The sequence below is a fragment of the Amphiura filiformis genome, chromosome 16, assembly GCF_039555335.1.
Source record: "Amphiura filiformis chromosome 16, Afil_fr2py, whole genome shotgun sequence".
Lineage (NCBI taxonomy): Eukaryota > Metazoa > Echinodermata > Ophiuroidea > Amphilepidida > Amphiuridae > Amphiura > Amphiura filiformis.
The window spans coordinates 10716345-10727681 of NC_092643.1; the positions used below are offsets into that span (position 1 = coordinate 10716345).

At 39.3% G+C, this 11337-nt stretch overlaps 1 protein-coding gene across 1 annotated transcript in view; it reads right to left on the reverse strand.

Moving 5' to 3' along the window:
* Positions 1–2784: 2784 nt before the first annotated feature.
* The window catches only part of LOC140135549 (biogenesis of lysosome-related organelles complex 1 subunit 4-like), a 14123-nt gene continuing 5570 nt past the window's right edge, over positions 2785–11337 (reverse strand). Inside the window, exons 2-5 of the mRNA XM_072157086.1 lie at positions 7873–7944; positions 7233–7334; positions 5774–5899; positions 2785–3602 (exon numbers count right to left, since the gene is read on the reverse strand). Of these exons, the coding sequence (XP_072013187.1) occupies positions 3480–3602; positions 5774–5899; positions 7233–7334; positions 7873–7944 (423 nt within the window). The 3' untranslated portion in view covers positions 2785–3479. The remainder of the gene's footprint in view (positions 3603–5773; positions 5900–7232; positions 7335–7872; positions 7945–11337) is intronic.

An 11337-nucleotide genomic window follows, 5' to 3' on the forward strand; every position in this document is an offset into this window, starting at 1 on the left:
ATAAATACCCCTATTTTTACCATTTCAAGGACGCTTTTGAACTTTCCTCTATTTCACAGGGAAATGAGGACAATTTTTTAATGGAAAAAATACCCTATCAATTTTGTGTGGAACTACTAAAAAAAGCGGACAGAAAAAATACAAAAAAGCGAAAACTGTAGCGATAAAGCGGAGGAAAGTCCTAGAAATATATACCCTATTTTTCATTTCAAGGACAATTTTGCTCCAAAACACCTCTAATTTGGACAATCGCGAACAATTTTGTCCTAGAAAATTCCGCGGACATTTCTTGAAAAGTACCCCTAAGGCTAAGTAAAAAAAAAACATGTTTCACGTCCGGGTTTTTGAAAAAAAAGGAGGAAGATGAGGGGCTTTTTATTTTCTATTTTTATCGCAAAATTGGTGTAAATACACATACTTGGAGCTGTTTTAGCGTACAATCCGTACATACAAAAATGCCTGGAAAAAGGAGGAGGCCCTTTTTAATTTGTTGTTCTGAGAGTTACACCACCTCTAATGATCACAAAACCTTCCTAAAATGTTTCTTGTATCTTAACAAGGCTATAGAAAGCATCCCAACTTCCTAGACATATTTTTTGAAAAGTTATAACTGAATTACAAAAAATAAAAATTTATTTGAGAAAACCTCAAAAAAAGGAAGCGGGAGGGGACGTGAAACATGTTTATTTTTTTATTTGGCCTAATTGGAACCATCATGCGTACACATCTTCATTGAAGACTGAAACCACCGGGGGAACTCCTAGCTCCTTATGTCAATTATTGCAGTGTCTAGCTTATCACAGTAGGGATTAGTTACCACATTACATTTGCTGGCAATGAAGAATGGCACTTGGTTACATTTTGAGAGTGTACACAAAGTAAACACAGAATAGGGATTCTGATTGGCTAATTCAATGGCTTCACAATCATAACAGACCGGTAATCCGATTACGATTACGCATCAAAGCCTGGCCCTTGGTCGGTGCAGAGCAGCACTCATGAGAAGAACACATAAAGCCCCGCGTATGTCGCTCATTAAAAGGGCGCTTGTGTTGATCAGAGCAAAAGAGTACCATTCTTTTCTGAAAGCCAGTGTAGTTAAGTATTCTTAAGGTTAGAAAAAATAACGTGTGTGTGAAGTAAAGTAGTTTGGATGGTTGAATCTCTGGATGTCACTTTAATCAGTTAGTTTTGTCAAGCAAACAAGTTGCTCGTTATGGAAACTTAATTCTCAAACAATCTAGTTTTTGAGACTAGAGAGTACAATATTTTCAGACTTGCCCAATATGAAAAAAAAAGGTTTGTCGCACATAGGAACTAGATTCAATTCTTTGCTGTACATGTATATATATTTTTGTTATTTGTCCCTGAGGAAGGGCAGTTTATCTGCTCGAAACGTTTATTGTATTTTTGTTAACTTTGTCTACCATCCCTGTGGTTTTGGATTTTATCTAGTGCAGTAACAGTGTACACCATAACCATTCTGGTTTACATACTGCATTAGTATTTATCTGGTCTTTGTCTTTGTTCCCCACACCAAGTTGGTATACCTGGCTTGAATCTTTCTGTTTTTATATATTCTAGGTATCCTCTTGTATCATCCTTTGATCCTTAGTGTGTTTTGTACCTCGTCTGTTGGAGGCACCATTACCTACTTTGTCAAAACAAGAACTTTCCCCTATATGTGACCATGACATCAGCTGATGTGCAAACAAATATTTTAATATTTGTTTGCAATGAAGGCCTAAAAGAACCCACTATAGTGTCTCATCTCAAGTTGAGAATAAGGCCATGTTTGATTTTGTAATAGCAGATTCAAATCGTGCACACTAACCTAATCCCGCAGGGTGTATACACACATGTAGAAGGGTGATTTGTCCCTACGCTGGCAACGCAACCACGTAAACGCACTGATTTGAGTCTGCCACTACAAAATCCAACATGGCGTTACGCTCAACTTGAGACGAGACACAGTATAGTTATCAAGTAACTGTACACATATTAATTTGGTCCATATCAGTTTTACATACATGATACAAACCATGCACATCATATTTTGTTATGCTTAGCAATCTGACTTTTGCATGAAAATTTACTAGCAATCACCAGATTCTCACTATGATAAAAGATAGGAGATAAAAATCTAGTTCACCTCCAGTTATTCAAGCTTTACATGGCCAATGATTGGTTATTACAGCAAAACTAGGGAGTTGACTACCCTCGGGATCGAGTAACAGGCCGCTCAGAGTCTTTTATCATACTATCTTGTGCGTAGAATATTCATGATTTTAGAAGATGATAATGAAGAAAATGATTCTCAATCTAGTCTGAATTGTGAGAATCAATGCAAGCTTGATTAACTCTTTATGTCATAAGAAAGTTAGTGCATAAAGCACATCATACAAGAAATACCAAAGGTACAAGTTTCTTTCTTTATGAAAAATAAGTAAACACTGGACTTTGCATTCACAAAAAAGGACAATCAATGATTCGGATGCTAAACGCTCGCCGTTCAGCAGTGTGACGCTTCATCATACCACTTGCATTTTTTCTGCAAGTTGCAGTCAGTCATTGGCATCCTGCTCGGTGGCAGCGGCATGACTCTGAAAGCCAGTGTTGCTGCCCTGTGCTCATTGGCCAAAAATTGTATCCTGTGCCATACGTCAGAGCGGCAACGCTCCCGAGTTGACTTAATTCCAAGCGATTTGCCGCTTTGGACTGTTTGATATTATCAGCTTACTTCTAGCATTGCTGGCTTTATTGCATAGTGATGTAAACCTCGTTGTTAGAGTGGCTAGTATGGAACTAGCCATTCACACCAAAAAGTTCCCTTTACAAGAATTCGCTCCTCTTCAAAATAACTGAATGCTACATGCTTTGATGGAGCAGTTAGGCTAAATAATTTGTACACAGAATCACATCTGACTGTCCCTTTAACACCTCACATACAGTTGTAGACTAACAGGCAAAATGCCAACAATAATTTATCCCTATAAATTATTGCCTTTTGCTATTTCAATCACTCACTGAATCACTGTTCTTTCCTTTTTTTCCAAAATATCTTCTCACAGGAAGACTATATTGCAAATTATAAAGATATTAGGCACAAAAACAATTTGTTTCCTGTATATGGTCTTTTTTTTTACATTTATTTTTAGATCATGCAGGATTTATATCCTAAAATATTCTCCAAATCCCACATATGAGCAAGTCAATTACATGTATATAAGTTTTTGCATCACTGAGTTTGGATTTTGAATGCTTTTTAATAATTTGTTCAAATGTATATCCTCAGTCTTATTTTGGTACGAAAATAACCATTTTACTTAATTTTTCAAATGAAACAAATTGTTCCAAAACAAATTGTGTGTGACCTACAGGAAACGTTTTCTTTTGTAGCCTTATATAAAGCTATTAAAAAATTCTGTACATGTATATAACTATATAAATCCATTTATGAGGTAAGCTTACAGCATGTGCTATCTACTGTCAGCACCCTTTGGAGTTGACACTGACGGTGTGGCTGTTGACACATTGTCTATATAATCACTAGTTTTGTAGATTTCAGGAGGGGTGTACTTTTTCTGTGCAGTGGTCTTTTTCTGAAACAAAAGTGTGAAAAGAAAAGATAAGTAATATTTAGTTCAAACTTATATAATTATAAACTTGTTAATTCCCTCTTCCCTCTTTTTGGAAAAAATAACCACTTTTGGAAATTATGGAAGAAAAAATCCATTTTAACCACTGAAAATATGTCAAATTATGGAAATATAAACAACATATCTTGAAAATTAAGATGGAAAAATAACCTTTATGTAAAAGTTTTGATATCCTTGCAACTCATATGTGATGTGATCAAGCAAAATCAGTCGGAACTCAAAAAAAGCATTTTCAAAGCTGGAATTTGCAAAAAAAACGTATTGAAATTGAACAACCAGTTCTAGCAGTCAAGTTAGCTCAATTGATAAGGCGTTCGACTATGGTGCGAGAGGTTGCAGGTTCGAACCCTGGCGGTGCCTAGTACCTTCATGTGGAAAAATTGAGTTAGCTTGAAATACCCCTGGACAAGGAACTCACTGCTAATTTGTCTCGTTGTAACCTGTACGAAACTCGGAGAGCTGATCCTGGTTGCGATGGTTATTTGTGGAATGTCTAGGGTGTGCGCTCTTGAAGCAGCAAAGTCCCTGATTTGTTGTTTAACGGTTTGTGGAATGATGTGGGCCATAGTGGTCAGCGACAACATGTAAAGTGTGCTGAGGCTTGTGGATCAACGTCTAGGCATTGTGCCTGTGCGTAGCGCACTATAAATCACTGCGCTTTTTTTCTCTAAAGATATGAGCAATTAAAGAGTTTCCAAAACAAGATGAAACAAAAAGAAGTACTTCCTTTGTCTGGCTATATCTCAAAATCAATATTTCCGAGTTCCGACTGATTTTGCTTGATCGCATCACATATGTGATATATCCTTGTGAAGAAACTGACCTGATCTGGAATATGGTAATTTTTATACAGATAAACACATAGTTACATGTATGATTCTTAACAGTCAGTCAGTCACTCTAGGATGCCTACTAGATTGAGTCATACAACATCCTGAAGTAAAAAGGGTACTTGTTTCAAAATCTGAACATTGGTCTAATCATGCTTGTACTTTGTAGCCAGGTTTTTTGTGTTTTTTCCTGCTCTGAGGTTGGGGAGGGGGAGGGGGAGGGGTGGTGCTGGAATTTCCAAAAAGTGGACTTTTTTTCCAAAATAAATTCACTTGCTTGCAAACAGTGGACTTAACCCCTGTAAGTAGTCAGTGGGTGTGACACTCCCCTTGACAAAAAGGCCTACTTTTCCAGGGAAAAATGTACCCAAGAAGGTCCAAACTAAAAAACAAATGAACACAAAGTGACCACTTTTAAAAAGTGTTCATTTGTTTTTTAGTTTGGACCTTCTTGGGTACATTCTTTGTCAATTTGAGGGGGAGTGTCACACCTTCCCCATCCCTTGGCCACTAATGCTGGTTTCATAATTTCCTGACGCTTTACTGCTCTGAAGATGATTTTACTTCACTGCACAGTCGCACCAGAAGCGCTAGCGGTGACCAGCACCAAGCCGATATATCAATCACTCCACCGCTTTGCCGCAGCGGCAGCATGGCTGGAAGTTGAATTCAAATCAACTTGGAGCGGTGCTGCTCTGACGTATGAGAACAGCAATCTGGCTTTCAGAGTCATGCCACTGCCGCTTAGCAGTGTGCCGCTCCGCTTGCAGACAAGTGTAAGCGGCATGATGACGCTTCACGCCGTTAAGCAGCAAAAAGAATGAAACCAGCATTACAGTGTGAGATAGTAAATAGTATGCATGAAGTGAATCATAAGAGTTAAACCTTTAACTTTCTCTTTATACACTCTCATGATTCACTTCATGCATGCTATTTACTATCACATACAGATCTGAGGCTATTTATCAATAGTCCTGAAATTATGTAAACAAATCCATATTTCTTTCCTGGAATTCTTTCTGGGAATTTAACTTTTAAAAATACACATTTTTTCTCTGTTTGATACTGGTTTGCTATTCAGTGCAACATGGTTCAATAGTGACAAAAATACCTCAATTGCAACATCTGGATGTGCTCTGTTAATTGAGGTATTTTGTTGTCACTATCAACCCATGTTGTACTGAATAGCAAATCAGCACAGGGAAGAAATGAATGTGCATGTGAGAAGTGTAAGATGTGTTTTCTGAACACATCTGAACTCGTCAAGTAGCTAGAATAATTTACCTGTGAGAAGAAAGGCACAGAACTAAGAAGGCTTTTGATGGATCCCAGCATGCCTAGGTCACTTTCAGCTGTCTCTACCTGCTCCTCCATTAAGGCTACATTCTCTTTTACTACCTGTACAAATGCCTGTCAAATCAATGAAAAGTCACAAGTGAGTTCATTATTAGGTTTACGGACGCAACCAGAGGATGTTTAAAGACATTCCCACAACCCAATGGGGTTTCTGACCTTGTATGTCTGGCTTTTGTACACATGTGGTACAGTTGATCATACCTTGCATTGGGATTGTGTGCAAATATCTGGTGTTTTCATCCTATTATTTAACATTCAAAACATCGAGACTTATAAATAAAATTAATGTAGTGGGACAATATGAATATTTCCTGTAAGAAAATCAAATATCAGTCATAAGTCTCAACTATTAGCTCGTTGGCTGCAGTTTTTAAATTACCATTTTGTGTGTGTGGCAATGGGGACTTTGCCTTTAAAATTAGGTTATATTGATCAAATTTCCCAATCATAGTGCATTGTAGGAATGCCTTTAAGCCTCCTCTGGGATGCAACATAGCAAAGTGAGTTGCAAATTTTAGTTCCAGTATTAAATTTAATTTACAAAATAATGTTTTGAACTGCTGGATGAATAATCTACACTAAGATATTAGGAGGTTTACTTACAGTAATCACCATCCATCCAATGAATCTGGACAATAGATTTATAAAATGATCAGATTTTTTGTTTTTATTATCCTCTATTGAGTTGTAGAGGATAGACAGGTCCAATATTTTTGAGAAGTGGATGCCCACTAGTCTGTGTTGACACTTTGCAATGAGCACATGAAGGGAGTCCACAAAACATTCAACTGTGTGACACTTTCCTGCTACATTGTATATATACAATAGCACAAATCTTCAAGGTATTGGATTGACATTTGACACACTTTCAATGACAGGATTAAATACATTTGAATATCTTTTTAAAGTAATGGCATTCTTGGCTATAATTAAATACCTTAATTTGTTACTTTACTATGATTTGCTATACACCTTACAGCTACTGTATACACTCGGAATTTATATTAGTGTAAAGTAACTTTATATAAAAACTATTTTCGCATGTTGTTATCTTTCGCGCCTGCATGTACACTCACAAAATTCGCAAAAATAAAACCCTCATGAAAATAACAGCTAGATACAGTAATGTAACTAAAATGGAGCTACTGTAAAAGTGGACATTTTCACAAGATTGTTTTTCAATTTTTGCAAATTTTGATCTATTTCCCTTGTTTTTAAATTTGTTATTTTATGTTTCCTTACATTGACCTATACACAAAAGGAATATATTTGTGTTTTGTTTCTTTTGCGGGAGCAGCTTGGAACGCAACAAGCATGAAATGTCTACTTTCATAATATATAACTGTCGAGAGATCAAGAAATCAAGAGACAAACTATTACTACCTACCTCTAACTCATCTATTTTACGGAAGAGTTTCTTCATCTCCTGAGCTTTAGCATGTACTTCTGGAAGATTTCTGTTTAGGGAGAGGGAACAATCTGTTCTTATCTGCAAAATAAAACGCAAATGACTGTAACAATGGAGATAAGGTGTGCACTGTGCAGCATGATGACAGCATCCACATGATAAGAAAAGAGATACTGTTAGAATGTGCCTCATTTCTTCACATATATGTGACACGATCAAGGGAAATGAGTCGGATGTCGCTAATATTGATTTTGAGATATTGGCAAAGAAAACGTTAAAATTCTTTTGTATTACATTGTTTTCAATAGTTGATAAATTGACATAACTTGGTAAAGAAAAGTCATATCAACATAGGGTTTTCAGTTTCTGAAAGCTGTAAATGTCCTCTATAGAAAAATCTGAAAAACTCATTTTCAACTAGGGTCGACATGTAACTCATTCCCCTTGATCATGTCACATATAATGAACCACTTGTCTTGAATCACTGAAATTTCAGTAATTGGATTCCTTGCCATAATATACATAACTTTTATTACCAGTGTGTAGTTATTTTTTGAGAAAAATGCAAATTTAGTCACACAATTTATCAGGGAGTGTAGTACCACCTTAAATGACTTACCATATCAACTACAGCACAGAATTCATCTAATCTGGTCAGCATTGATTCTATCTTCTCATCTATCTCCAGCTTCTGCACAAATCAACAAAACAAGGAAGAATTTAAATTTTAAAATCCATGAAACCCTAATACAGTTTACTAAAGCAAAACTAAACCATTCATGCATATGTGCAAGGTTTACAATCATATGAAAATTTTGACCTTTCGTATTGAAGATATACATTTTTTCCTGAAAAAATCCTCAAATTTTCAGCTGGTTTTAGGAAAAAAATGTGTATCTTCAATAAGAAAGGTCAAAAGTTTCAAATGATGGATGGCTTTTGCTCCCAGCTACATACACTGTACCGTACATATCATTATATTGATACTTACTTCGAGGACTATTAAATATCAAAAATATCAATTTTTGACGTCAAGCGTGTGCATGTGGGACCTTGTGGACAATAATACGTGCTGGACGGTTAGCAGTACCCTTTATTGTAAAAGGAAATCTGCAAAAATATTACACAGCGCCACTATAGTTACTGTGTGGTAATTATGTCACGACAATCATGCACTAACCTTGCCATGCAGAGCAACTTGCAGAATGGAGAATAGCAGGTAGCAACAGTAGCTAGAAGGAGCCTGTCTCCCAACAACACTATTGAAGCCTGTCAACTTGTACAGGGCTGAATCACAACTAAGCGTGGCCACTTTTCTTCTTGATTTCTTCTTCCCTTGTCTTGTCTTGAGTTCATCATGGTGACCATGATAAAAGTTAATGAAGAACTAACGCGATAACAGTTCAGAATAGTTCATAACACGATGGAAACTTCCAATTATCAAATTCAAAAGTCAAAAATAACGCAATCAGCAGAACACAACTGTGTGTAAAGTACTGGAACACTTCAAAGGGGAAAATATTTACAAGATGACTCTCATACTCATAGAGTTCAAATAATTGCTGTGGACTGCTTTAATAATCCACCACAAAGTCCTGGAGGTGTGGTGGTGGCTTGCGGTGACGCTCAGAACGTCTGGGGCCATTGATTGCAAGACCGGTATCTGTTGGCGTTGAAGGAGGATCAGCATCTGCTAAAGTTGTTGAAGGACTATCTGCTGATGCTATGGGAGGACTCTGGGAATGAAGCTCATGCATGTCTGTGCTAGACTCTGCAGGCTGACTGCTCTGCTCGCTGTTTATATCATTAGATGCAGGGGTAGAAAGCTCAAGTGGGATGAGAGGAGGAACCGGTGGCTGTGGACTCTTGTCCACAGGGTCATCATCATCGCTACCAGTACCATATGAATAAAGGCGACCTGGTCGAGGATGTGGTGTGTGCTCTTGCTGATATGGAACTGTGTAGCATTCAGACTTCTTAACGCGATATGAGGCATTCCTTAACTGTGAGCCTATGAACTTGCGCACATTGCACCAGGTACTGTCAACTGAAGTAACCAAATACCGATTTCTGGCACGTGATTTATCATGGTCAGTTTTAAGGTACACAAGATCACCAACATCAATTGGTGAGAAACGACAGGCTGTTTGTGGGGAGTCTTGAGCGCTGCTGTATGGGTGATTAGACTTGCGGAGCTGATGTTGTGACTGAATGAGCTGCTGGTCACAAATGGGGATTTGTTGATTGCTGAACTGATCACGTTGGTACCACATCTCTCGTGCAGAAAGACCACGTGACCTAATGCGGGCATTTAAGTTGGCAATGGCGATTGAAAGGGTGAGGTCCGTTATGGGGCCACCCAATGGGTCGAGCGAATCAACTCATCTTCTAGTTCCCGAATAGCCTTCTCAGCAACTGGGTTTTTATTGACATTCTTGATGCGGCCTATCTCAATGGTCATTCGGTGCTGTTTGAGGAGATTGTCCTGAGTAATGCGTACAAAGCCAGTGGCCGGATCTGTGCGAATAACAGCTGGGGGACCATCTAGTGGGCGCAGTTCAATGCACAATTAAAGCATCCCGGAGAGTGTCATGGCGTTCATTGTCAATAATACAAGGCGTGGTGAAAGATGTGGAGGTTTCACGGAGTACAAGGATGCACTGACGACTGCGTCGTATGACATCAGCAGCGAAGGATACACCAACAGTTTCTGGAGGGTCACCTGTCGACTGGGTCAGGAGTGACTGGGGTATGTTGCTGAGGGATGCACAATGGTGACAGCCTGATGTGACTTGGTCAATGGTTTTGTCCAGATCCAGGGCATAAAAGTGGCGCTGTGTGACTGAGCGAAGTTGGTGTCGTGTGGGATGATCAAGTTGGATATGAAGTGCTGTTAATAAGCCACTGAGAACTTGGCGGGGGACAATGATGCACTCACGCGTAGGTGACAATGGCTGATCACGGTGAACAACTAGTAAACCATCCTTGGCGACTGAAGCTACCTGAAGATATCGTTTAACATCTTTCACATTGGTTGCTTTCTTAGACGGTCTTGTGCCCTGTGTGAGATGTGCATGACATCGTCGCATATCGGAGAACTCCTGCTGGATACTTGTCCAGGCTGGTCTACTGGTAAACGGGAGGCGGGCATGCCCAGACATAATGTCTTGGGTAGATATACGGAGAACTGTGGATTCTTCCTCTCGTTTCACAAAGTTACAGATCTGACACACTGGTTCGGTGCAATCAGGGGCATTGCGGCTTGCAAAATCGGAGGAATGTTGGCAGACCCAGCAAGGTGGCGTACAGATGCTTGATAGCGACTGAAAGTAGACAGAAATGTTGAAACCCGTGGGCTTGTGGAGAATTCTCCACGACAAAGCTTCCGTGAGGCTTGAACACATGGTTTGCTGTCTGTGAGAGTACACGCATGGTGATGAGACTGAATGAGCAAAGGGCTGAAGTGCTGGGTAGAGGCTGCTATTGAAAGGGCTTCAACTTCACAGGGTAGCCATGTAGGTTGGCGACCACGAAGCTTGGCACTGAAGAATCCAGCGAGGAGTGGTTTATCATTGCGAGTAACATACAGAGTTGATCCAATACTGTGTTTCTTGACAGAACCATCTGTAACAATCCACAATTGGTCATCTGGGCGTGGAAGGGTGATGGTATGGGATGAGGTGAGAGCTGTCTGGGCAGTTCTGAAAGCTGTATTGAGTTCATCTGTCCATGGTATCTTGTCCTTCGACTGGAGACCAGCGATGGCATTATCAAGTGGGCTGAGGAGCTGGGTACAGTTGGGGATCACACGAGCCAGTACTTTAAAAGCACCTATGAAGGATCGAAGACCACGCATTACATTGCTTGGAGTGGAACATGTGCTGAGGGTTGCAACTTTGTGGGGACTAGCCGAAGAGTGCCACTGGACCATATCCACCCCAGGATCATCGTACTTTTAGGACAAATGATAGTCTTGGAGGCAGAAAGACGGAGGCTGCATTTGTACAGGGCATGGAGTACTAACCGCCAGTTATGGAGTAGCTCTTCGACGGTGTTGACTCCACGGTACAGGTTGTTTTCTTGA